The following is a 24,412-nucleotide window of genomic DNA, read 5'->3' as shown; positions in this document are numbered from 1 at the left end:
TTAGACTGTGGAGACTTGGCCAGCACATCCAGTGTGGATGGACTTGTCAATGTGGGGAGAAATAGCTCTTTGTTATGCAAACGCCATCTAGGATGGCTAATAATGTTCACATGAGTGGGCTGCTGAGCCGCCACGATGACGAAGCCACCAGGACCTCCACCTCAGAGGGCCTGGAGGAGGGTGAGGTGGAAGGGGAGACCCTCCTGATTGTGGAGTCTGAGGACCAGGCTTCGGTGGATTTATCGCACGACCAGAGTGGGGACTCTCTGAACAGCGACGAGGGTGATGCATCCTGGATGGAGGAGATGTCCTATTACTGTGAGAAGTGCCAGAAGTGGATTCCAGCAAGTAAGCCTGCTGGTTGTGTTTTGTCTCACTTGTGTCGCTGGGGTTGTTTGCACGGTGGTTACGCTGTCCTGCACACCTGTTTTACAGGGCAGCCCTTATTTAGCTGCATCCCATCCCACGTTGGAGGAGAAAGGCTGTCTCGGCATTGCATGGAGCCCAGCAGCCCGATGCCAGCGGTGTGCGTTAGGCACTTCGATCTATGACCTGGAGGGGTGTCCAAGCTGGCATTCCCTGTAAAGAAAGGAGACTGTCCTCTTTAATTAGTAAAGAACAAGAGTATGACTTCAGAAACATGCACATCCTTCAGAATCTTGCTGCTGGTGTGTTTCGGGGACTTTGGCCAAGCGACTTGGCCTCTCTGCTCACTCATAAAGATAATGACCCTTGCTGTGAAGCTCTTCCCGTGGAGGAAAAGGGCTTTGGGACAGTGGGGTTTGTGGGTTTTTTCTTTTCCTGGTCAGTTTGTCACATCTGTGGAGCATATGGCTAAATCTCAACCTTAATTGTTTCCCTATAATGTGGATTTAATTTATCTTTCACAGGAGCGTGTCCAGCCTGTAGCAGCTAGCTTTGGGAGGCATTTGGAATGAGCTGTAGAACTTGATCCCTCTGCTACTGCTGCTTGACATAAGATATATGCTGTTAGCAGCATAGCAGACTAGACTTTACTTTCTAAATTCTGGATTATCTGATCTATTATTAGATCCAAAAGCTAGATATTGCTAAGCACTGGTTGTAGGGGTTTTTTGGGGGTTGTTTGTTTTTTTAATTTGGGGGTTTGGGGTTTTGTTTTTGTGGCTAGAAATAGTGAGCTCTTCAGGTGGCACCTGCCTTGCAGATATGTCAGAGCTGCCCTTTTTGCCATCCTAGAATTTGCCAAAAGTTTGCAGTGTAGAAATCTCCTCTCAAGGCATGTTAGTGAGTGTTTTGATGTTAATGTAATGGAACCAGCATCGTACTATTAAGGTAGTATGCAGTTAAAGGGACGTATTAACTTGAAATGTATTAATAATAAAAAAAAGGGAGCAGTTAAAGGTAGCATGAGCTATTTCATCTTAGAGCACGTGATTTAACACTGAGTTTGTTCAGTTTTACAAAGATGTTCCCCTCTCTCGTTGCTGTGGAACAAATCCAAAGAGCAGAAAAAGCCAATCACAGAGCAACAGTAACTAGATACAAATGTGCAAAGTAAACGAGCTAGAAAAGGGAAATACTGTTCTCTTTGCTAATTGTTCAGTTATATGGATATCAGTTGCCACTTGTGAAAATCACCAACATGCTTGGACAAATTATCAGTTTTTACATCGAATTGCCTTGTAGAAATTCTGTTAATGTACTAAGTGTGGTATTTTTTCCCCCATCAGACATAAGTGCAACTTTAATGGTTAGATTCTGCAATTCACTACAGAAGCAGAGCACCCATATATTACAAATGCTTGATCTGGTGTCATTTTACAGTAGAAGAGATGTCATGCTTTTAGAGAAAGACCTTTTATGTATGAATTTTCAGAAATGCTGTAGTCTTAACTGTTTTCCTGTCCTGTGATTTTATTTTTTAATTTTTCATATTTGTGTAAACCCCTGGTGAGTTTAGAAGTCCTGATTCACATGATCTGTTTTTTCTCTGCTGGAGAAACATAGAATTAGAGCCTGTAGCTTTGGATGCGTGGGGTTTTACAGGTGGCTCTATGCCAGCAGATCACTTTGGTTAAGACAAAGTTTTATGCGGGGTTAACTTTACACAGCAAAGCATCTGCTGAAGTGCTTTGCTGATTTGGGATCTAACGCATCAACTGCAGTAAAGAAAAAGTGTTTCCTGATAATGTTGGGCCTTTCTTTTGGCTCTTAGGCTCCAAGAAAGAAGATCTTCCCCTGATAGGCGAAATAAATACCTTAAAGCTTCACACCATGTCTGCTGCAGTGCATCCTGGAGGCTGCTGTAACAGGCACTGGCAGCCTTACTTTAGTAATAATTTGCGGACAGGGAAAGAGCTGTAAAGACACAAAGCAGTCAGTGAGTGGAAAGATGACATGGAAGAGAAAGCTTGTATATTCTGATAGCCTTTGCAGTAGCATACCTTTTTTTACCACTTCAGCTTTTTTAAGTAGAGTGGGAAGACAGTTATTTGTTGAAGTATATAGGTTATCCTGTGGAAGCAAGAAGGAATGAGAAATGCAGTGGAAACAAGGAAATCCTTGGCTTTGTACCTGCATTCAGATGTTAAGTAGAACACCCCTTTTTTATGCCTGTGCTTTTCAGTTGGTCACTGCTGGCTGCTGCAACTGTGAAACGAATCTGCGCCTTTCATCGCAGCGAGTTGGGATGCTTCCTCAGAACTGTCTGGGTCTCTGGACTCTGGGAAAAAGGCAAAAAGTACTTTTCTGTCTGATGTTGTAGGGAATCCAAATCTCCTGTGCAGCATTTTTTCCTATAAAAGGACCAAGAAATTGATTTTTGTCTATTCATTTTAGGTCAACTGAGAGAACAGCTCAGCTACCTCAAAGGAGATAACTTTTTCAGATTTACTTGCTCTGACTGCTCAGAAGATGGGAAGGAGCAATTTGAACGGCTGAGATTAACATGGCAACAAGTAAGTGCCAGCAGAACAACCACAGGACTTTGTAAAATTGTTGTTTGTTGTGTATGTGCTACCTAGAAAAAGAGGATCAGGTATAGGTAACAAAGAAACATATGCATGAACTTCAGAAATTAATTAGCTACGGATTGCCTGCATATTAGAACTTGGGCATTTGGCAGGTAAGTTGAAAGATAATCATACAAACCACATTCCTTTGGTTTTGTTTTTATTTTCCTTTTTTTTTTTCCCCTTCCCCTTATGTTGCTCATGAATTCATGGCTTCAGGCAGGTTTGGAAAAGCAAAATGAATGCAATTTGGCTGCTAGGCATGAACAGTTTTTTTGTGTGTATGAGCAAATATAAAACTAGTGAGGTGGCAACATACAAACAGAAAGCTTGCCAGCTCCCTGAACACAAAGCTCCAACCTGGCTTCTTACTCACTAGCAATAGTCCTTGCTGAATTTGCTATTTCAGTCACTTGCACACCTGAGCAATCAAAATAATTTGCATTATACAGCAAACACTGTGTGGGTAGACTGATGAACATCACCTTGCTCGAAGCAGGGAGCTGGAGGGGCAGGCAGGCAGTGCTGGCTGCCTCTGCATAAAATTAATTCGTCAAGCAGTAGCTGCTGCTCACCATTAAGTGTTTCCACATGCTGAGCATCGGGCAGTATGTGTGAGACATCTATGTGCATCCTTTGGGACAGTAATGGTGTGCCGTCTCAAAACAGATCATTTAAAACATTAGTTGTAATTCCTATGGTGCTTTTTCACGCTGCCCAGTGCAGGGCTGCTCGGGGGAAAGGTTGGCATGGTGGTCTGTGCTAGCAGACTGGCAGTTTCAGCAGGTTACAGATCTGGAGAACAAAGGCTGTTACCATCACACCCAGGTCTCTTCAGAGCGGCAAAGGGAAAGACAAAATCAAAAACACATGAGGAAGGAGGTTGACTAGTGAAGAGACCATCCTCCCTAGGCTTATCTGAGGTAGGAAAAATGGAGACAGTGATTTCTGGACTTTTTTTCAGAGTGTGTGACCTCAACAGATCCTTGTCTTTAGCCAGTTGAAAAGAGAATTGGTTTCGAAGTTCTGAGACACTGTCCCACTCAACTTAAAAAACCCCACAAAATCCTAGATAAATCAAACTAAGAGGGCTTGCAAGGCAGAAGTAGGGTGCAGGGGACATTAAAGCTCTCTCTATTTCCTCATTTTGGTATCTTCAGCAACACATTCCAGAAAGCTACGGCATCTCCCTAAGAAAAATGCATTTCAAATGTCTCTGACAGTGAAGACTAAATCCCTATTGGAAGTGGTATCCAGCTGAGGTTATGTGATTGTTGAAAGATGGTCTCAGCCCAGCTGTTCCATTTTAGTTGTATTCAAATGAACTGGATAAATGTAATTAACAGTTGGTCACCTTGTGTTTACTTACAAAGAGGTGTGATCTTTTTCAAACCTGTCCTTTAGTTTATGCATGTAATAGGTCAGACTAAAGTTGGTTGTGAAGCATGTGAATGAGCTGCAAATGGATTGTCTTTAATGAAGATCACCTGGAAACAAACTTAATTCTTGCTTATCCAGAACAAATAGTAGATATAATGTAATTTTACAGAGAGTTTACAGTCTGTTCAGCTTGAAATGTAACAGTGAGTACCTAGAAAGACCATTGTCACTGCCTTTCTGATGGATTAGATAGTGGGATTACTTGTGACGATTTCTTTTTTAAAGACTTTTCCCTACCTGCAGGCACGCTACATTCAGATCCCAGTTGTGACATAATTCATTTATACAACTGCTGTAAAAGCTTGTATCTCAGCATAAACCTGCATAACTAGGCAGCTTGTTATTCCCCTGGGATGGAGAAATCTCTGGGAGAATGTGCATCTAACAATAGAAAGACGAGAACAGGCAGCATGAAAGCAGAAGATGGATTGCAGAAGTTGCCTGAGATGTTGCAAAAATATTTATGAGGGAGCAAAGATTTGTATGTGTGTGGTGGCTGTGGGGGGCAGTTCAGCAGTTGAAACAGAAAAGATTCACTTGTATCCACCGTTTTCTGTTCCAGGTTGTCATGCTGGCAATGTACAATTTGTCTCTGGAAGGAACAGGCCGTCAAGGGTACTTCAGATGGAAAGAAGATATTTGTGCTTTTATTGAGAAACACTGGACTTTCTTATTAGGGAGCAGGTAAAGCTGTGATGTTTTCCCAAAGGTCTGGTTGGTGAATCAAAGGAATTAAAACCTGTTATATGGATGGGCAAGAATCCTGGGTAATTTGGTGATGTCTCTGTTGAGCCTCACTACTGAGAAAATTGGAGGATTTAACACTGAGAACGTGAACGTAGGCATGAGGGGTACTCTTGAGAAAGAATAAGCATTTCTTAATGGGGAAAAACAACCCCAAGAATGTCACACGAAAGTAACGTAAATGCGTATTTTTTTTGTGTTATTTCTTATCTTCCTGTAGGTAGTGTATGAACCTGCAAAGCTTTTGAGTATTTCTAAATAGACACAACAGTTAGGCTAGTCGTGATGTCACTGGGCTTTGAAGAAAAAAAAGGAGATCCAGCCAAGTGCCATGTTACTTGGCTATAAAGCTTGCATGGACCCAGTTCTCCAAAAAGGAACATTGTGCCTTGTCTGTTAGCTTGTTTTGGATCTTAATAAAATAGCTTTTACATAGCAGGCATTACAAACCACTGAAATGTTTTTCAGTGTGTGTAAAGAAAGAAGCTGTCAGAGTAAGAACCCTTCTTGAAAAGGGGCAGCCTTCATGGCACAATGAGTTGTGTGTCGTATAGGTGAATGGCACATTTTTTCTGAGTGTGCTGAAGCTGTCAAACCCAAGTCTCACTGTTAATGTGTGTGCTACAGAGGCAGGAAAGGAACTGAGCAAGCCTCTGAAGTTGTAGATTTGATTGACTTCCCAGCTTTTCTTCCCCAGGGATTTCTCTGTTGTAAGATCTGGCCTTTCTCCCTAACCAGATTTGCTCTTTGGCTTTGCTTTCATTGCTTGTCTGTGCCTCCTTGCTCTGTTCTCAGAAATGTTAGCATTTGTCCCCTGTGGAAACAAAGGGGACCCTGACAGGAAGGCAGCTCATGGCCCATTGTCCCTGGCTCAGGGACCCATCACCTCCCAGGGTTCGCTGCTGCCTTTTGAGACCTGCCCTGGGAACTGGGCGCTCTGTGCTCTGACTAAATTCAGGTGAAGTGGTTACTGGCCTCAGTCGTAGTCTCCCCCCTTGCCTGTACAATCCACTGATGGAGCAGGGACAGCTGAACCGTGTGTGTAGCGGTTCAAGGCATGCCATGCCTTACTTCCTTGGCATACTAAAGCACAGCTTATCCAGACTTACTGTAACGCTCCAGACTCTGATCTGGGGCACTTGAGTTTAATCTCCCACATTTGAGGGTCAGTACCCCAAGGTGTGTAATTGGTAACACTCAGAGAGCAGCGAATACCTGCTTGCCCAAGCCTAGCCTGAGTACTGAAGTTTTTGCCAGTGGAGGTGTGCAAAGGCAAGGAGGAATCCTGAGATACTGTGCAAATAAGGGTTTAGCCTCTATACCATGAACCTGATTCTGTAGTAGCCAAGGGAGTATATCAGTTATTGGCTACAGGAGCAATTTTTTAATATTTCTTCCCACTTTTTCACTAAATGACATTTTAGTTAGCCCTGTGACCAGTTCTTAGAGGAAGAGAAAGTGCTCAGATGCCCAGTAGAGTACACTGACCTGCAGAGTGAAAGGCTTAAATGCAGCTTCCTGCCTCCAAATGGCCAAAAAGGTGCTTCAAAAATAGTTCAGTGAGTGTGGCTGGCTGGTTGTTGACTAGTTGGGATCCTCTTCCCCATGCTGCACAAGCTTATGGGAGAGATCCCCAAGCAGAGACAGGGCTCCAGTATATATCGCATGCATGTGTCTGTGGGACGAGTATACATACTTTGTTACCCTGCCACTTCCTGCAGCTCCGTTACCCTTAGTGACTTATTTCTCAGACCTCTAATTCTGCTTCTCTGCAGTGCCTGACAAGGCTGCAGCTATGGAGGGCAGAGTGGTCAGATCCCCATTCCCTTTGTGAATTCAACCTTAGGGATCCTGTCCTACAGCTCTGGGAGCGTGCTTTGCTAAATGAAATCTCGAAGTAGTCAAGGCAGGCATTTAAATTAAGTTTGTCTTTCCTTCTGTGTGATGTGATGCCTTTATCAGTACCTTTCCCTTGCCTCTCCCATCCTGTACACCCAGAGTCCTGTTTGCCGTCTTCAGTAGCGGAATATGGCTCTGCAGTGTCAGGTCAACACAGCTGTCGCTAGGATCCTGTTCCCATTCTTGTATCGCGAAATTGTTAATGAAGGTAGTAACATCAGCATTTGAAAGCTGGGGGTTCCAGTGGCAGGGTAGACCTCTCCTCTGTAGGACTGGCGTATGGCAGCTCATTGACAAAAGAAAATTTGTGTCTAGCCATGCTGCATTTGCATGGCATTTATGGAGCACAGGTACACAGCTCTTTGTGCATCAGAGCCCACCGGTACCTTGTAGTTTGCCCTTCAGAGTGGTTCTTTGTCTGAGAAGAAATTAATTAATCTCTAGCCTCTTTGAGGATGGGAGTGTAGGGAGTACACCATCCCTCTGCATCAGTGCCAGTGGCAGAAGCACTCTGCCTTTTCCATCTTGGCGGAAGGACAAGGCTTCAGGATGGAGCACAGCTGGCGAGTGGGGACCTAACGCTTGTTTTCCCCTCTCCCACTGTAGGAAAAAGACGTCAACATGGTGGAGCACAGTCGCTGGCTGTCTCTCTGTGGGGAGTCCCTTGTTCTTCCGCTCGGGGGCACAGGAATTTGGAGAACCAGGGTGGTGGAAACTGGTTCATAATAAACCCCCAACAATGAAACCTGAAGGAGAGAAGTTGTCTGCATCTGCACTAAAGGCAAAAGGTAACTCTTTAACCAGTGGTGTGTAGATTCCTAGCTGGGACAGAGCTGACAGAGCTGGAAGACATGAGAGAAGTTTACTTAAACCAATGTGTTTGTGTATATGAACAGTTACAGGGCATGATTTTTTTTTTCTTAGTTTTGCTCTGCTGTAATGCTTGATTTAAGAGGACTGTGTTGCATAGGCTGTAGTATGAGAGGCCTGTTATATTTTATTGCCTTTTTGCATTGTGCTAACCGATTTAAAGACTTTGGAGATTTGTGCAGGTTTTTTGGTAGCTGAAATCTACAATTTCTCTGCTCCTCTTCACCCCTGGGAAGGTTTTTTTTGTCTTTTGTCACTAGATGCAAATTCCCTTCTGTGCAAAGGTGCAAGACTGGGACTTCAATGAGGCTTTAATTGTGCATTGGCTTTATGCTACATGTCCCAGAGTGAATTTCTTGTATATTTTAAAAATACAAATTCTAAGAGTTGTAGTCAATGTGTTGTTCTGACCATATAGTATGTATACAGTGACTGCAGGAGCTCAGTATCTGTTAGAATAAGCAAACTACTTCTTTAGCAGCTTCAAAGCCACCTCTGGATCCCATCATTACTGTGGAAGGACTCAGGAAGCGGGTAAGCCGCAATCCAGTCGAATCGGCCATGGAGCTGAAGGAGAAGAGATCTCGCACTCAGGAAGCCAAGGATATTCGGAGAGCCCAGAAGGAGGCAGCTGGCTTCCTGGACAGGAGTACTTCCTCCACTCCCGTTAAATTCACAAGTCGAGGCCGTCGTCCTGATATTGTCCTTGAGAAAGGAGAGGTGATTGACTTCTCCTCCTTAAGCTCTTCAGATCGTACTCCTCTGACAAGCCCTTCTCCTTCCCCATCTCTGGACTTCTCTGCTCCTGGCACTCCTGCCTCACATTCAGCTACTCCCAGCCTTCTCTCAGAAGCAGATCTCATCCCAGACGTCATGCCACCGCAGGCTCTGTTTCATGGTAAGAGATGCCATGTTTTTTGTTTAATAATGAGCCACACGTAGCTGTCTAGGAAGATGGTAAAAAAAAAAGAGACTCCCAATGAGCTGCAGGATCTTTTCAAGATAAGATGGAAGGTAACTGGTAAAATTCTGTTTGTCTTAGTTGCATGTAAATCTTGATTGGTTTTCCATAGTTGTATTGCCAGCCTCTAAGGCCAGGAGGAGCCACCATTATCATCTTCTGAGGGATCCTGAATAAACAGTGGGTAGAAGATTTCACCTAGCAACTGCTGCACCACTCAGCATAAGCATTTCACTGCAACGCAGATTACACTGTTAGGTAGCAACTCTAATTTTCCCTCAACTGTTTCTAAACCAGGAGAAATTTAATTCTCATGGTAATGTTCCAGTAGTTCTGTAAGTTCAAACGTCGCAATTAACAGATGTTACGTTTCAGTCAGGTTGCAAAGCAGTGATGCAGGCTGAATGCTGTTAGTTCCTTAGGGAGCCAGGCCCCAGTTTAGTTGGGGAAGTTAAATCTTGTGCTTCTGTAACTCCTAACTGTTCCCTCAGTTTAAACAGAACTCCTTCAGGGTATGCTAGCTGAACATATAGCTCACCAGCTTGACCATTTGATCCCCAGTCTTCAGGAATTTTTGACAATTTAACACTTGTCATAGAGCATGAGCTTGCAGCTCGGGAGCGCCATCTTTTCAGATGCCAAACTGCAAGACAGTTTAGGAGCAGGATTGATTCTGTGGCCTGAAATTGGACTCCTTATGGTGTCTCCTGTCCAAAATCAGGAGGTCCAGAAGTATATAGAAAATGGAATGTGTTGGGTAAACCCGCATTATTCCTCCTTAGCAAAAAAAGTCCTGTGACAACCCTTTATGAAATGGGGCTTTCATGTTTACATTTTTTTCCTGGATTATTTTGATCTGTTGAACAGATGACGAGGAGATGGAAGGAGATGGAGTCATAGACCCAGGAATAGAGTACGTGCCCCCTCCCAGTGGGACTGCTGGTGCTGGCACTGTGATAGCAAGCAGGAAAAAAGTGAAGACAGCTGAGCAGATCAAGCAAGAGGTGGAGAGTGAAGAAGAAAAAACAGAAAGGATGGAAGGTGACAGTGAAGATCCTGAAGAGTCAAACGCATCACTGCAGGTGAGGGGGCGAGACAAGAGGAAGCCACAGCTGGAGAAGGATACTAAACCCAGAGCTCCCAAGCATACCTCTGTTAGTATCTATGAGGAAAAGCTGCTGCTGAAGAGACTGGAAGCCTGTCCCAATGCCATGAGCATGACACCAGAGGCCCGTAGACTGAGGCGCAAGCTGATAGTCAGGCAGGCCAAGAGGGAAAGGGGACTGCCACTCTTTGACTTGGACCAGGTTGTGAACGCTGCACTGCTCTTGGTTGATGGGATTTATGGAGCCAAAGAAGGAGGTGTTTCCAGGTCTCCAGTAGGGCAAGCAACATACAGAACTACTAGCCAGGACTTCAGGATCTTGGACAGATACCAGGTGAGTGTTTCCAAATCTAAGTGAGCTTTTGGCATTGGTTATTTTAGAGCTTTTGCTGCAGGCAGCAGGTCACCTTGGGGTTATCTGACTCCCAAAGTGAAAAGGATTATGTGAGCAACACTCAGTTTGACTTGGGGCTGTGTCCCCACCAATGCTCTCACAAGCCCCTTTCTTCCTGGGACATGTCTATTGGGCACAGCTGTCTATCAATGTCATCACCACAAATTTCTATATATTTGTACTCCAGCCCTACCCAAATACTGATGGTGGAGGCCTGGAAGTACCCAAATAGGCAGCTGCTCTCTCATGCAAACCAGGAGAGTGATCACTTGTAGTGCTTTCTGAGTGATGTGTGCAGCTCAAAGGTTTGGGTGCTAAATCTGAGAGTGCACTGCAGAGTCCTCTGGGGTGGGATTGTCATGCTGTGGGTCCAGACCATCCTGTCACAACCAAAGGAGCTTATTCTCCCTCTGTTGATATGATTCCCCTGTGTTGTCATTGACTAATGTTCCTGAAACGTTTTGCATTTTTTTGTGCATGTAGACAATGCTGCCTGCCATGAAGGGATATCGACAGCAGACAACGAAGTTTCTGTATCGACTGGTAGGCTCAGAAGACCTGCTGACAGACCATAGTATTGTCAGTCCTTACACATCCCGTGTCCTGAAACCTTACATCAGGTACAGATGGGCAGAGGTTGAATTTGCTCTTGGCTTGTGAACTGACAGCTCATGGAGAGGACACCTTTCTTGGGCAGTGTTCCTTACTCATCCTTGAAGTACAACCCAGTATACTATGGTAACCCTGAATAGTGTTTTATTTAGCTGAGGGGTTAAACCGGCTCTGCATTGGAACCTCCAAGAGAGGGCAGGGCAGAGAGGGAATCACCGTAGTCATTCAATACAAGTTGCACCTGCTCTTGGGTCAGAACCATGATTTCCTTGCTCCTGCTGTAAGGAGAGGCTGGATTGGCGTGAAACGGATCTGGGAAGTGTCCTGGCCTCTGACACAAGGGTGTTTTTGCTGAGCTGGGTGCTGGTTTCCCACATGAATGGAAGACTGTTCTTTTGTTCCAATTTGAGCATGTCAGAAAATATTTTATGGGCAGTACCCATTCAGCTGCAGTGGCAGTTATTGTTGCTCACTTGCCTTTTGTGTTTGCTTTTCACATTACTGGCAGGCGCGATTATGAGACAAAGCCCCCAAAACTCAGGCTGCTGGCAGAAATCCGGGCGTATCCACACAGGAATGATCTCAACTGGAAGGCTGAGCCAGAAGCACCCGTTGATTACTGCTACGTTCGCCCTAATCACATCCCCACTATAAACTCCATGTGCCATGAATTCTTCTGGCCTGGTAAGATTCCTTCAGCGCTTGGTTTTCTAAGAAGGAAGTGGTTTTGTTCAGAAAAAAATATTCTTTGGCCAAATTTTTCTTCAGTTGGCGTCTGGCTCGGTTCTTAGAAAACTATTATCTGATGTCACAGGAGTGCAGTTGAGATGGAGACATGGGTTTGGTTTCTTTGTCTTTTGAGATCATTTAGAACTGGGCAATTAGGCCCTAATTAGCACATCACTTAAAGAAATAGATTGTTTTGGGTAACACCATTGATGCCAATGGGAGTAGTCAGTTACTAAAATTAAGCATCCAGTGAAAGGTTTGGCAGAATCAGGGGCTGAAGTAAACAGTTTTATACCAGAGATCTACTGCTCATTAGCTTCATAAGAAAGTTTTTTCCTAGCAGCTAGATATGTTGGAAATTTGGGAATTGCACTTCAAGCTTCATTGTGATGTCCTTCATTTCTTCAAGCCTTAGTATTTGCAAGCTTGGATATTGATTTTTATGTGTCATTTCTTGAACTGTAGGCTCTTTGGGACAGTGGCTGCCCTTTATGGGGGCAGCTATGAGGCAGTAGTCTCTAGTTCTTCTGAAATAATAATAGTGATGTTTATCTACTGCATGGATCAGCTTCTGATCGGCAAACAAGGTGGCAGACTAATTTAGAAAAGCCCAGTACAAACAGTACACACCTTTATTCCAAGTAACTGTTTGCTTTATGTTTTGATTTGCAGATAGTGATTCAGCAGGGTTTGTAGTTCAGCAGTGCACACTATAGTCAGGATCAGAGCTCTTTGTGCTACTTATTGTCCAGATCGTACAATTCAGGGGAAGATAACTTGACATACCTTCCCTTTCACAAGCTGTTTTGGAGCCCATTAGAGACACTTTCAATCCTAACAGAGGCTGAACCACTTTGTCATAGTCTCTCCTCTTCTGATAATGCATCTGAAGTTCTGGCCAAGTTGGATCGCACCTTCATTAAGTTCTTCGGGACTCACCCTGCTTTATTTAACGTAAGGAGCGTGGGTGTGCTACACCCAACTGTGCACTGTTCATCATTAAATCAGAAAGTTGACACTCCCATCGGTCTCCCAACAGGAATCAAAATCTCTTCCATGGTGTAAATTTTCTGAGACTGGCATTATGCGATTTATTGCACCTTGGTTCTGTTTTAGCAGGAAGGGTAAGCAAGGAGGCGATACTTCAGGAGATAAAGCACAGTGTCTTTGTGGACGTGAAGGTTTAGCTTCACAACAGGCTGGTACAGTTGAGGAGGGGTGGGATATGCAGTTAGGAGACCGTCGTTATGCTAGCACTGTTGTTCAGAGAAACATCTGTAATTCCATGTAAGTTTAGGCATCTGAAGCATGTGTGCTTGGGGGATCCTGTCGTCAGTAAATGACATCTTAGGTGTGCTCAGTTGTTTTCTAATAGTGATGCTGTCATTGACTGAGTTCTTAAGTTTTAGGTACTTCACCAGGTAGGGTGAGCCCAGGCCTTAGTTTTTCCACCTCTCCATATCGTTCCCGTCAGAGCTCTTCTTGTTTCTCACAAGGCAGAAACAAGTTTGCAGGTAGTTACCGCAAATGAGCTGATGTGAAACAAGATTCCCCCTTGTCTCTCACGGTATCTTGTGCCTTCATGTCCTAACGGGAAACATCTCCCAAGCAGACGAGTGGTAAACCATACTGAGCTAAGCATCTTCCTACAGGAATAACTGCGTGCTGAGGGGACGGCACCATTTCATCGACGCCAGTGTGCTCAGGGCAATGTAGTGTTCCTGTACAGACATGCTGTAAGGCACTTCGCAGTCAATTGCAGCCTTGAGATAATTAACGCGGCTCCCTATTGCCAATCGATTCCTCCCACGTCTTACTCCACCCAGTTTACTCTCGAGCAAGAAAATAATTCACCCGCTTATTTGTGCTTGGTGCCTTATGAAGTCTTGCATCTCATCAAGAGTGATAAACATTACTGGAAAACATACTTTGCTGTTTTGTTATCCCACATTCCAAATATATCTGCAATTGCCAATTTGAGGCTGAAACGAACATTTATGGCACAGCTCCACTATGTCTTGCACCTCATTTAGGGCCTGTCCACACAAATTACTGAGCAGCCTTCTGTGCCTTGGATTGCACTGCTTGGCCCAAACATGCTGCGTGGATGCTCTTAGGCTGCAGCAGCAATGTGCTTAGGCAAGGTAACAAACTCCACTCCAAAGTCACCAGCTTCAGGTGTTTCTGTCCACCCTCTGACTCACAGAAGAACCATTGCTTGAGAGGCCGCTTCATGCCCCAGATTAGAGAATTTGCATGCTAAAAGCAAATGTTTTCATAGCGTTGAAAGCTGTGGTCAGGTTCGCAGTGCAGCTCCACAAACCGCTGAGTGTGCATAACAGAGGAAGCACCAGGAGTTCAAAGCCAGGTGGAAAAAAGAGATAGGAACCTTAGGCAGGTAATGCTACCAAAGCCGAAGCTGTTTTGTGTCTACTGTGTCTGGAGAGACTTTGCAGGAGGAACAGGATGGTTCACTCAGTCTATCTGGCTGATACACTCTAAATCACCCCCCTTTGCTTCTCTCCAGGCAGGTCCTTCTACATTTGCTGACTGGAATAGGAGTGGTATACGCCAACCTGGTGCTGGCTGGGCATTCCCAGGTGGAATGAAGAAGCAAAGCCTTATCCATTAACGTTACTGTAGCCCTTAGGAGCCCCAGGCAAGGGGCACAAACTGACTAGGGCCCAATCCAGCAAACATTTGCACAAGCAAGCATCTTTGTCCACATTGCATATTTAGAACTGGGTCCTTAGCAGAGTCTGCTGATACGGCTCAGAATACAAACCAAGGAAAGATTAGTTGGATGCTGAGGTCCTGTGGTTTTTTTTATTTTTTATTTTAAAAACCATTCTGGTTTAGAGAACCCGCTTTTTGAGTTTTAGTTTTGTCCTCAGGTCATCTGGGAGGAAATCACCTTTGTTGATTTCTCCATGCAAGAATCCCCAGTAGTAAGTAGGTCTTGTTTTGTTTGAGTGTTTGGTTTAAGCAGATTTGGTTCAATCTCAGAGTTTTGAAATTAAGACAAAAGGAAAGGATTGAGTGTTTCTAAAAGGGCTTAAAATTCTGAATTTCCATGCAAGTGTGACATAGTATGTGCTTTTCTTTTGGTTTGCAATGCTTTCAATGGCTGTTTCTATTTTTCTCTGTAGGAATTGATTTGTCAGAATGCCTGCAGTATCCAGACTTCAGCGTTGTCGTCCTTTACAAGAAAGTTATCATCGCCTTTGGCTTTATGGTGCCAGACGTGAAATACAATGAAGCTTACATCTCTTTTCTGTTAGTTCACCCAGAGTGGAGAAGAGCTGGGATTGCAACCTTCATGATTTACCATCTTATCCAGGTAATGAAAAAGTCCCATGTCTCTGCTAAAGAACTAGCTTTCCCTTCTTTCTTGTGTGCACACATGCAAATATTACAGAGTAAGTAGTGCTGTTTTCTTCCCTTCTGGCTCTTTCCCCTTGTCCTTTCTCTGCTTACACACCTGCACAGATCGTCAGCAGCCCGTGTGAACATTTATAGGGGGAAATCAATTCAAAAGCAGAAACTAACTTGTATTTCGAAGAGTAACCGTAACGGTCGGGTCCTCAGAATTAGTGAGATGCTGTAGACTTTGACTGTCTTGGGATTAACTTTGTGTTCTGCAGTGGTCAATAGTTCACATATCAGTAATACGATAAATGTAGGGTATAAAGGAGAAAAATGAGGTAATAGTGGGGAGGTTCAGTAAGAATCTATTGCAGCTTTCTTGGCTACACCTGGAGGTTTATTCTGTGACCAGGGCCGTTGCATTAAATCACTTACTGATCTTAATCATTCTCTTTCACTTCTAATGTGCTGGTTCAAATCCAGCTGAGCTGAAAATAAAGAGTAAGTGTTTGCAACCTCATTCAAATTTGTTCAAACTAGCTTGTACTGGGCTTTGTTCCACAAGGACACTTGGGAAAATTAATCTGAGCTAACTAAACGGGTGGTATTAAAGTAGTTAAACTTCATTAAATCTCTGAATGAATACTGTTATTCAGGTGGCCTTAATTCCATTCACTTTCTTGAATTAAATTGCGGGAAAGCCAGCTTAATTTTGAGTGAGGATGCAGACAGATGGCATTTTCAGAGCCCAACTGTGCCTCTTCAGGGCCCACAGTTTTACCACTCCCTGAACTCTCTTGGCAGCGCTGTTGGTGTGAAACATTCCTTAACTTGTTTTAGTCGAGATGAGCTGCACTAGCAAAAACTTGCCATTGAAACTGGTTTCCCTCATACTCATTTGACTGGAGAGAGGTAGGGAGTGCTGGCAGAGCCTTGGGAACAGTGATCTGTAGCTTGGAAAAGCAGTTTCCACAGAGGGTAGCTCTTCTGGGCCACCCAAGGGTAATGCTTCTACCCTCTAACACTCTACAGTGTCCACCTCTCTTTGCTCTATGTGTTGATGCAGGCCACTAAGCACTCTACTTTAAAGTCACCCCTTACATTTCCTGAGTGTCTCTGTGTAAAGTGTTTAAGTAAATCGCCCTCAGCTGTAGTCTGTTGATCGATCTGAGATGTCAACACCTAGTGAGAACAGGCACGAGTGATGAGCCAAGGTTTGCAGGGATCCAGAAGCTGGACTCATGTCTCTCCAGCAGGGTTGGGATGTGTTGGAAGTCAGCTGTGGAAAATCATCACAGCTTTTTGCAGGATGTATCACAGCCAATTAACCTAATTCTGCTTGCAGGTAGACTAGCATAAAATTATCACGTTGAGGAGAGCCAGGCAGGTTTGAGGCTGATTTGACTCGCTAACAATGAGAGATCACCATTGCATGTTTGGCTCACATTAGATTCATTTTTCCATCGCTGACAATTTGTCAGTGGTAGAAGGCATTTAGTCATGTAGGAGAAGAGATGGTGGTTGTGACTTCTTGTTGCTCAATCACCAGATCATATGTGCAGCCTGCTTGCACTGACACCAGGGTCTGCTCTCTGTAGCTAGAGCCACTTTTGTACACTGTTTGGATTAAGGGTAATTCTCTGTCTCTTGGATCAGCATGCTGAATTTGGGGATGAATTCTTGGGAACAGCATAATCTAACAGAAAATGCGTTGATGCAAATGGTGCCTTGATGACGGGTTTGTTGTCAGAAGTTACCCTCTAATGCATCTGCCCCAGAGGACCAAACTGTATCTTCCTGATGATTTCATTCCAGCTTCCTTTTCCCAAAAATGGCTCCTGATTATATTTTTTTCCTTTTTTTCCCCACCTTTAAATCACTGAGAGAGCTTTCCCTTTGAATGATCTACCTTGGATATTTCCTAAAGGGTGTCACTGTTCCCACTTAGAGTTACAATACATTCACTATACTTACAATGCTATTAAAACACCAGATGAAAGCAGGAAAAAAATATTCTGTCAGCATCTTTATCAGAGAGCTGCTGGGTAGAATAATCTGGGATCTTTAAGGTAACTTCAGCTATGCCATTTGCTGTCTGAACTGAATTCCCTGCCTTCTCGGGAGGCGAGTGCTATGCCCTGAAGGATGGGAGAGGAGCTGGGTGGGATAGACAGGAATTCCAGCGTGACAGCCCAGAGGTGCACTGGGGCTGCTTGCACGGTCCCAGAGAGCTCAGCGCTGTTTGCTGACAGGGAGGAGTGCTGATCCTCTGGCATGTTTTGTCTTTTCTTCAGGCCATTGTTAATAAGTATTTGAGATTGGTGCTGTACACCAAGATTATTTTTAATTAACAATTACTTAGCAATTGACAATGGAAAGCTGACAAATTATAATCCAAAACCTGCTTTCATTGTCAGAGAGTCCACATTTCCCAGAAACAAAGGCTCTGAGAAAGAGCAGTGCTCTTTTTGCCTTTCAGCTGTTGCTATGTGTGGTAACTTCTGTGTCAAGGCCTGCGATTTTCTCACATTTCCTCAGTAACTTGAATACCTGAACTGATGAATCTCTTCACCTCCGCATTCCCCCAGAGGCTGTCTCATTCTCTTGCTGTGATTATTTCCCCCCCCCCCCCTCCTCCCTTGGCAGACCTGCATGGGCAAAGATGTAACCCTTCACGTCTCTGCAAGCAACCCTGCTATGCTGCTGTACCAAAAATTTGGATTTAAGACTGAAGAATACATTTTGGATTTTTATGACAAATACTATCCCTTGGACAGCAAGGAGTGCAAGCATGCATTCTTTCTCAGGCTGCGGCGCTGATCCATTGGGGGTCTGCAAAAAGCCCAATCTGTCAAGCAAAGAACTACTGTGGCTTTCAGCGGAGGACGTTGGCTGCCACGTGAGAGCTGGAACGCACCGATGCCTTTATCCCTAGGACTTTGAATATCAACAGTGCTATGTTGTGTGCTGAAGTGCAATCCAAGAGGACTGATTCCTGCCCTCCAAGGGGACAGGCCTGGAAATGCCAACTGGGACTTGCTGAAACCACTGGAGGACTGAAATTCTGTATGGGGAGTTTTCCTGCCACTGTTACTTTGGAGAGCCCCACTGACAAACACACCCCACCACCCCCAAAATACTTGTCACTTCAGAGGGGCATGGATTTCAAATTTTGAAACGTATCCACAAAAAGGCACGGGTTTTTTGTTTCTGTTTTTGTTTGAGAAATGAACGTCTAAACTAAATCATCCACAGTGTTTCTGTGATTTGATTGCTTTGTTAGGAACCACGTCTTGAATCTGTGAAGGGAAATAAGATATTGGTGCATCTAGGTGGATGCTAACTTTAGGAAAGCTCTACACATGCCAGAACAGCAATACTGGAACCATGGTTTAGGAATAATGAAGAGCGTATGAACTCATGTGATCCTGAATGCCAGGCTCAGAGGAGGTGTCTTCTGCTCCTTCCCTACTGCTTTCCTTTCCCCTTGTTGGCCCTGTGCTCAGTGTGAAGTTCTTGTAGTGCGCAGTGTTTTGTGTTCAGGAACAAGATGTCAAGCGGGTTTGTAGCTAGGCGAGGTAGGACACGACAGCTGCCAAATCGGCTCTTTGAAATCTTACAACCTATCTGCCAGTTGTTGATGCTGCAGATCACCCTTTGGGCACACCTCTAACCACAGAGCCAGCCTCGCAGGCTCCAGCATCCACCTCCTCCTGCTACAGACACTCTGCCTAGAAGAAACCCAGAACAAAAGTCAGCAGTGATGTATGAAATGCAGACTCTGGTTTATAGAAGCAATCTGTTTGGAGCTTGGAAGGAGGAGAGGGTAGAGGTGGGTCAGTTCCAGTTCTTGGAAGCATCTAGGCTGTGATTTCATATCCAAATATAAGTAAAGAAGAGAGCAAAGAATAAACGGAAATAACCAAGAATTAAAAAAAAATACAAACCCCAAACAGTTTCTCTGGTAGTGGGGTCTACTCCTTTTACACAGTTTAGTAGCTTCACTCTCTCCCTGACTTTTATTGCAGATGAACAGTAAGTTGGCGGTTTGCTCTGCTGCCTGACCGAAGGTCAGTCTGTGCATTTTAAATACAAATCATATCCACTGTGCTGTTCCTTTCACATCAAGCCCCACAGAGAGCTACACAACAAATGTGACTTCTTTGTTCTTAATCCACTGTGTATACCTGTTGGGTACCTAGCTATAGTAGTAGTTGCCTTAATGGAGTCGTCATTTAATGGAGTCGTCATTTTGGTAACAGCAGAGAGGTGGACACAAAGTATGATTTTGTGTAGCCAATGTATATTGTCCCCAAAACAAAAACAGTTTTAGTGGGAGGGGAAAAAGAACCCATCCAAAGTGTCGTGTGCCCTAACATCCGTGCACATTTCTGCCTGCTTTATGACTGTGTGAAAATTTACAGTGTTACTGATGTTATGAGTTAGCTGTACTTGGAAAGAAAAAAATATCTGTCTTTATGAATGGAATTAAAGCCCTTCCCTTGGAAAAACCTACCTGGAGTCAAACTGTTTGTTAAGCTGTCTGTCCATCATCTAATTTCATTGAAATCTAGCAAACTCAGGGATGCAAAGTGTGTGCGTGGGCAGTGGAGCAAGGCAAGAAACTCCTTATTTCTCTACTGGGCACCTACACAGAAGCCGCACATGTGCAGGCCCTAGCAGGGTTTCTTTGCCAGCCAGAAGTGGGAGATAAAAGATAGTTTGAAGACAACGATCAGTTCTGCATCATGTTCTATAAGGTGACTGTGAAGATTTTGAGGAGCTTCGTGTTCTGAGCTTACGCCTCTGTGGCTTCGTCCCTCAGAGGGAGGATGGCAAGTGAAGAAGGTGTTACAACAGCCCAGGGATTCCTGCTGTGCTGCAGACCACTTGTTTTATCCAGGTGGTTCATTTACCCCCAGATCCTCAAAGGCAATGAAGTGCCTTTGAGCCTTTGCACCTCACCCATTTTGGATCTATTTGTCACCTGGAAAAACAGAAATACCAGCAGAAATTGCCTTCTTCAGGGAGACTGGTAAGAATGAGCTCATTGAAGGTTACAGGGGATGGAGATCAATATTGCTGTTCTGCAGGCTGCAGAAACACAAAATCGCTTTGCACCTTCACAGGTCCACCAGCGTTTATGTGTGCATGGCTTGTTTCTAGCTAATTTGCCCTTATTTCTTGGAAAATCGGCCATTTAACTGCTATAGCTATTATATCCCACACTCCCAGGACTGTAGGTTTAAGTTTTGATCCCTTGGTGCTGTCTTATATTGAGGACACTCCACACCCTGTTCCTTAGTGCTGCCTGTGAAAATCTGTCATGACTTTGAACTGCTTACCATCAGATCCTTCCCTGTTGGTCCTAATGGCTTTGGTGAGAACAGGGTGTAAGTGTGGCTGGCTCAGGGATCACTTTGCTGATGGTCTGGGTGAAGATGAATAGCTGTGATGCAAGAGGACCTTCCTGACTTGCAAAGGGATCCCAGCAAACCAGATCTGAAGGACACTGGTGAAGCCCGTGGTACCCGTGCATTAGTTCTTGGCAACTCAAGTTGTCTGTGAGACACAGTTTCTTTCACTCTGCTGGCTACACGTGTGAGCACAGAGCTCGGAGGCACTGTTCAGTCAGCAGGAATTCACCCCGCACGTTCAGCAACAGTCTCCTGAGAACAGGAGGTTGAGGCCAGCCTCGTAACAGGCGCTATGTGAAATCAGGCGTGCAATCTGATAGGGGCTGGCAGCCCTGGGGAAACGCGCCAGGGCTGCCAGGGAGCTATACCTGCCCTCACTAGGCCAGCACCAGAGTTAGGCAGCCTTTGAAATTGCTATAAAATAGCTGCTGCAGCTCCATCTCTTCTTTGTGGCTGCACAGGGACCACTTCCAGCCTTCTCTCTAGAATGTTTCCTCCTCAAAATGTTAAATAATGAGAAGCCTGAATAGCTCACAGCAGCTTAAGGCCACTGCTTGAATGGTCACACACAGCTGGCTTTCTCTGCCACAGATGAGGCTCCTCTAAGGCTTGAATGAAACAAACTGTGCTCTTAGCCCTCTGCTTGTCTTGTCTCTGCCTCTGAGACCAGCGTGATGAGTTACGTTAGCTGGGATTAGAAAGCCAGCATCCACCCCGCTTAATAACACAATTACTCCACGCTTCCGTGAGCTGTGCAGCAACTGTAGCAGTGATTGCGGTTGCCAAACACAGCTCGGTTTAACAGAACAAAGTTTTCCTGAAGAATAAAGGTGGAACCTCACCCTTTCCTAATAGAGCAGCAAAGCCTGAACCTTTCCACGTGCTTCTCTGAGCTTTGATACTTCACAACCAGGAAGCTGCCCACTGTGGTCAGCTTATCGTGCTTGTCGATCTACAGTAGTTGGGCTGGGTAAATACTGGGATCATTCTGCATAACAGTAATTTTGTAAAAGTAATACTTTGCAATTTACCTTGAAAGAGAAGTCTCTTTCCTGAGAGTCCTGATGTTGCACACGTGTGTGCTGAAGGCTTCTTTTAGGTTTCAGATCCAGTCTGGGGGAAGAAGGAAAAGTCTGCATTTGTTGCCACTTGTGATGTGAGGATGTGTTTCCTTGCAGACCCACCTGCTTGTGATGATAAGCTCTTAGTGAGTGGTTGAGCTAAGCTGTCATTATCCCTTGTCTCTGACTACGTTGCTTACATCAGTTCGCTCCAGGAGGTAACCTGGTCCATGGGGTTGCTTCCCTCTAGCCCTTGCGTTTTTTTCAGGAGGAGACTCTGAGCAAACACTGCTTGCCGCATTAGACAGTGCAGGAAACTCAGCCCCTGCCGCTATGATGGATGAGTAGCTGGTTCTTCCCCGCAAAACCAGCTGCTTCCTGCCCCTGTGGCAGTGAGCCAGTTTGCCAGGTCCCGCTTCCTTCTCCAGGCAGGCAGCATTAGTCAGGCGGAGACAGTGAGTTCAGCAGCTCCTGCTGCCTGCGGGAGGGGAAGGGCAGCTGCCTCTGGCAACAACAGGTGGCCATTGCCACAGAGCACCGTGAGCATCGCTGTGCGGGTCCTGCCTCAACAGGACCCTCCCCGCTGTGCTTCTCTACCAGCTCTGTCAACATAGAAACTCACAGCACCTTCTTAAGGGTGTAATATTTAAAAAAAAAAAGAAAAAGTCAAACTGGCAAATTTGTGCTCCTTGCCCTTGAATTTGTGCTGGAGGCTTTAAAAAAACCATCCTTTTTCGTGCTGGCTCGCGCCATACTGCAGGCTCCTCAGGAATTACAAGGGTGCTTCTTGCCTGCCCTCGCCAGCACTGCTGCAAGGGCTGTGTCCCGGCTGAAGCCGCTTTGCGTGGGGTGGGGTGGTCGTGGGGCTCGGCCCCACTTCGCAGGGAGGGAAGAGGAGCCCAGAGATGCTGAGAGCACAGCCCACACGTCGGACCCGGCTCTGGCAGAGGCGTAAGGCCCGGAGGAAGGTTTGGGCTGGTGTGGTTCATCTCACGGGGGGGGGCGAGGACACGCAGCTCAGCGTGTAGCGGTTGGGGATGGCCGACCCCATGGCTCTGGCGGGGGACGCTGCCCTCAGCCAGCCACCGTACGGCCCGCCAAGGCCCTCCCGGAGGCTCCCGGGACGGGACGGCAGCGGGACTACGGCTCCCGCCGGCCCGCGCGGCTGCCCCGCTCCCGCCCTGCCCCGCGCGCCCAACCGCCGCCGTTTGAACGCAGCCATGGCGGCCGGCGCGGAGGCGGCCGTGGCGCTGCCCGAGGAATGGCGGCTCTACCTCGTTCCCACCCGCGCCGCCACCTTCCGCAACTGGCCCTTCACCGAGGGCTGCGCCTGCACGCCCGAGCGGGTGAGCCCGGCGGGGGAGCGGGGCCTGGGGGAGAGCGGCCGGGACCGGGCGGGGCGCGGTTGGCGCTGACGGGGCCCTTCCCACCCTCCCTCTGCCCGCAGATGGCGGCGGCAGGTTTCGTGCACTGCCCCAGCGAGAACGGCCCCGACGTGGCGCAGTGCTTTTTCTGCTTCAAGGAGCTGGAGGGCTGGGAGCCCGACGATGACCCGCTGTGAGTAGTGGGGGGGTTCCCCTCGGTTCCCCTCCGCCCCGACCGGCTGCCGGCGGAAGCGCAGCGGCTGGGCAATAGCGGCAGAGGCGGAACCGCTGCTGGCGACCGAGGTGCTTGGCGGGGAAGAACGGCTGCATGTGTTTAGTTGTAAGCTGCCTGCCTGGTTTTGGTGGGGGTTTTTTTTCCGCTCTTCATTTTTTCGTTTTCTTCTCAGGGAGGAACACAAGAAGCACTCTGCGGGCTGTCCTTTCCTCTCCCTTCAGAAAGATCCTACTAACCTGACACTGCAGGAGTTCCTGAAGCTGGACAAAGAACGAATGAAAAATGTAATTGTACGTACACACTGGCACCGTGAAGTTTTTTTTTACACCCCTGTGATGCTGGAAGAGTTACTTAGCTTCTAGTCTTGGGGTTGTTTAGCTGGCCTCTTGGTTCCTTACCACAGTGCTCCCAAAGTGGTTTGTTGCTTCCTGACTCCTGGTTCTCAGCCTTTGCCTTATGGGAGATGTAGCCCGCTTTCCCCTTGAAGCCAAATGATGCTCAATTTAGTGGTAGACAGTAATGTGTTATTTTTATTCTTTGCAGAAAAAAGAAGTTTCTCAGAAGGTGACTGAGGTTGAAGATGCAGCCAAGAATGTGCGTTGTGAAATAGAAAATCTGGTCTCCTAGACTACTATAGCTTCTCACTTGCCAGTGACATCTATCTCGTGTGTGTGCTCTGGCACTGCCACTTTGACGGAACGGCTGTATGTCCTGAAACTGCATCTCTGTGAGAAGCAGGCTGAATTCTCCTTCACTCGCCTGAGTCAGCCTGGGAAGTACCTGCTGGGGTTTGATGCACTGCATACGTAATCTTTTTCTGCAGGGATTCTCCTATTCTTCCTGTTGTTTAATTAAGGATTACTACTCGTAGTTTTATTTGGTTGGGGTTTTTTGTTGTTGGGTTTGGGGTTTTTTTTTAGACACAGCTGTTTCTATTTTGGAGATGCTGGTAGCTCTGGTGCAAAAACTTGTGTTTATTGCAAGAGCTGTCAGGCCCTTCCGTTTTTGTACTGAATATACCAATGCTTTTTGATACTTCTAGAAATAAAAAGGAGAAGGAGTTTTAAAACTTCAGGGATTTAGGATTGTGGCTAATAATGTCTGATTATACCAAACCTTAGTGTGCCTGGTATCCTTGTAAACTTCTGTTTGTAGTTGGCTGCTGCCTCATGTTGATGCATTTACAAATAAAAGTTGAAGGCAAAACAGCAAAGTAATTCTA

At 45.7% G+C, this 24,412-nt stretch overlaps 2 protein-coding genes and 1 long non-coding RNA gene across 5 annotated transcripts; 2 read left to right on the top strand and 1 right to left on the bottom strand.

Moving 5' to 3' along the window:
• The first annotated feature begins 74 nt into the window (after positions 1 to 74).
• Positions 75 to 19,628, top strand: KAT14 (lysine acetyltransferase 14). 2 transcript variants are annotated; one of them, XM_075749487.1, is made up of 10 exons: positions 75 to 348; positions 2,821 to 2,939; positions 4,996 to 5,117; positions 7,683 to 7,864; positions 8,428 to 8,844; positions 9,775 to 10,346; positions 10,890 to 11,026; positions 11,527 to 11,702; positions 14,897 to 15,087; positions 17,760 to 19,628. In XM_075749487.1, the coding sequence occupies exons 1-10, from the start codon at positions 75 to 77 to the stop codon at positions 17,931 to 17,933; spliced, it is 2,364 nt and encodes a 787-aa protein (XP_075605602.1). In that variant the 3' UTR covers positions 17,934 to 19,628. The 2 variants fall into 2 exon arrangements, with proteins under 2 accessions (XP_075605602.1, XP_010296641.1); XM_010298339.2 differs by having other exon boundaries at positions 8,425 to 8,844.
• Positions 17,738 to 22,716, bottom strand: LOC142601140 (uncharacterized). Its single transcript, XR_012834757.1, has 2 exons — positions 21,792 to 22,716; positions 17,738 to 21,643 (listed from the first exon to the last, which is right to left on the bottom strand). It is a non-coding gene; the product is annotated as an uncharacterized LOC142601140 (long non-coding RNA).
• Positions 22,717 to 22,762: 46 nt separating this feature from the next.
• BIRC5 (baculoviral IAP repeat containing 5) lies at positions 22,763 to 24,403 on the top strand. Of its 2 annotated transcripts, XM_075749502.1 has the most exons (4): positions 22,776 to 22,937; positions 23,039 to 23,148; positions 23,363 to 23,480; positions 23,734 to 24,403. In XM_075749502.1, the coding sequence occupies exons 1-4, from the start codon at positions 22,812 to 22,814 to the stop codon at positions 23,815 to 23,817; spliced, it is 438 nt and encodes a 145-aa protein (XP_075605617.1). In that variant the 5' UTR covers positions 22,776 to 22,811; the 3' UTR covers positions 23,818 to 24,403. The 2 variants fall into 2 exon arrangements, with proteins under 2 accessions (XP_075605619.1, XP_075605617.1); XM_075749504.1 differs by lacking the exons at positions 23,039 to 23,148; positions 23,734 to 24,403 and having other exon boundaries at positions 22,763 to 22,937.
• Positions 24,404 to 24,412: the final 9 nt, after the last annotated feature.

Source organism: Balearica regulorum, chromosome 3, assembly GCF_011004875.1.
Source record: "Balearica regulorum gibbericeps isolate bBalReg1 chromosome 3, bBalReg1.pri, whole genome shotgun sequence".
NCBI classification, from domain to species: domain Eukaryota; kingdom Metazoa; phylum Chordata; class Aves; order Gruiformes; family Gruidae; genus Balearica; species Balearica regulorum.
Note: the sequence above shows the minus strand (reverse complement) of the source record. Positions and strands in the feature narration are given on the sequence as shown.

Bases quoted from the DNA above. Each gene is read 5' to 3' on its own strand.
- BIRC5 (XM_075749502.1), top strand. From the start codon at position 22,812: ATGGCGGCCGGCGCGGAGGCGGCCGTGGCGCTGCCCGAGGAATGGCGG. The intron at 22,938-23,038 runs GTGAGCCCGGCG...CTCTGCCCGCAG, and splicing joins GCGCCTGCACGCCCGAGCGG to ATGGCGGCGGCAGGTTTCGT. The intron at 23,481-23,733 runs GTACGTACACAC...TATTCTTTGCAG, and splicing joins AACGAATGAAAAATGTAATT to AAAAAAGAAGTTTCTCAGAA.
- KAT14 (XM_010298339.2), top strand. From the start codon at position 75: ATGCAAACGCCATCTAGGATGGCTAATAATGTTCACATGAGTGGGCTG. The intron at 5,118-7,682 runs GTAAAGCTGTGA...CTCCCACTGTAG, and splicing joins ACTTTCTTATTAGGGAGCAG to GAAAAAGACGTCAACATGGT. The intron at 8,845-9,774 runs GTAAGAGATGCC...TCTGTTGAACAG, and splicing joins ACCGCAGGCTCTGTTTCATG to ATGACGAGGAGATGGAAGGA.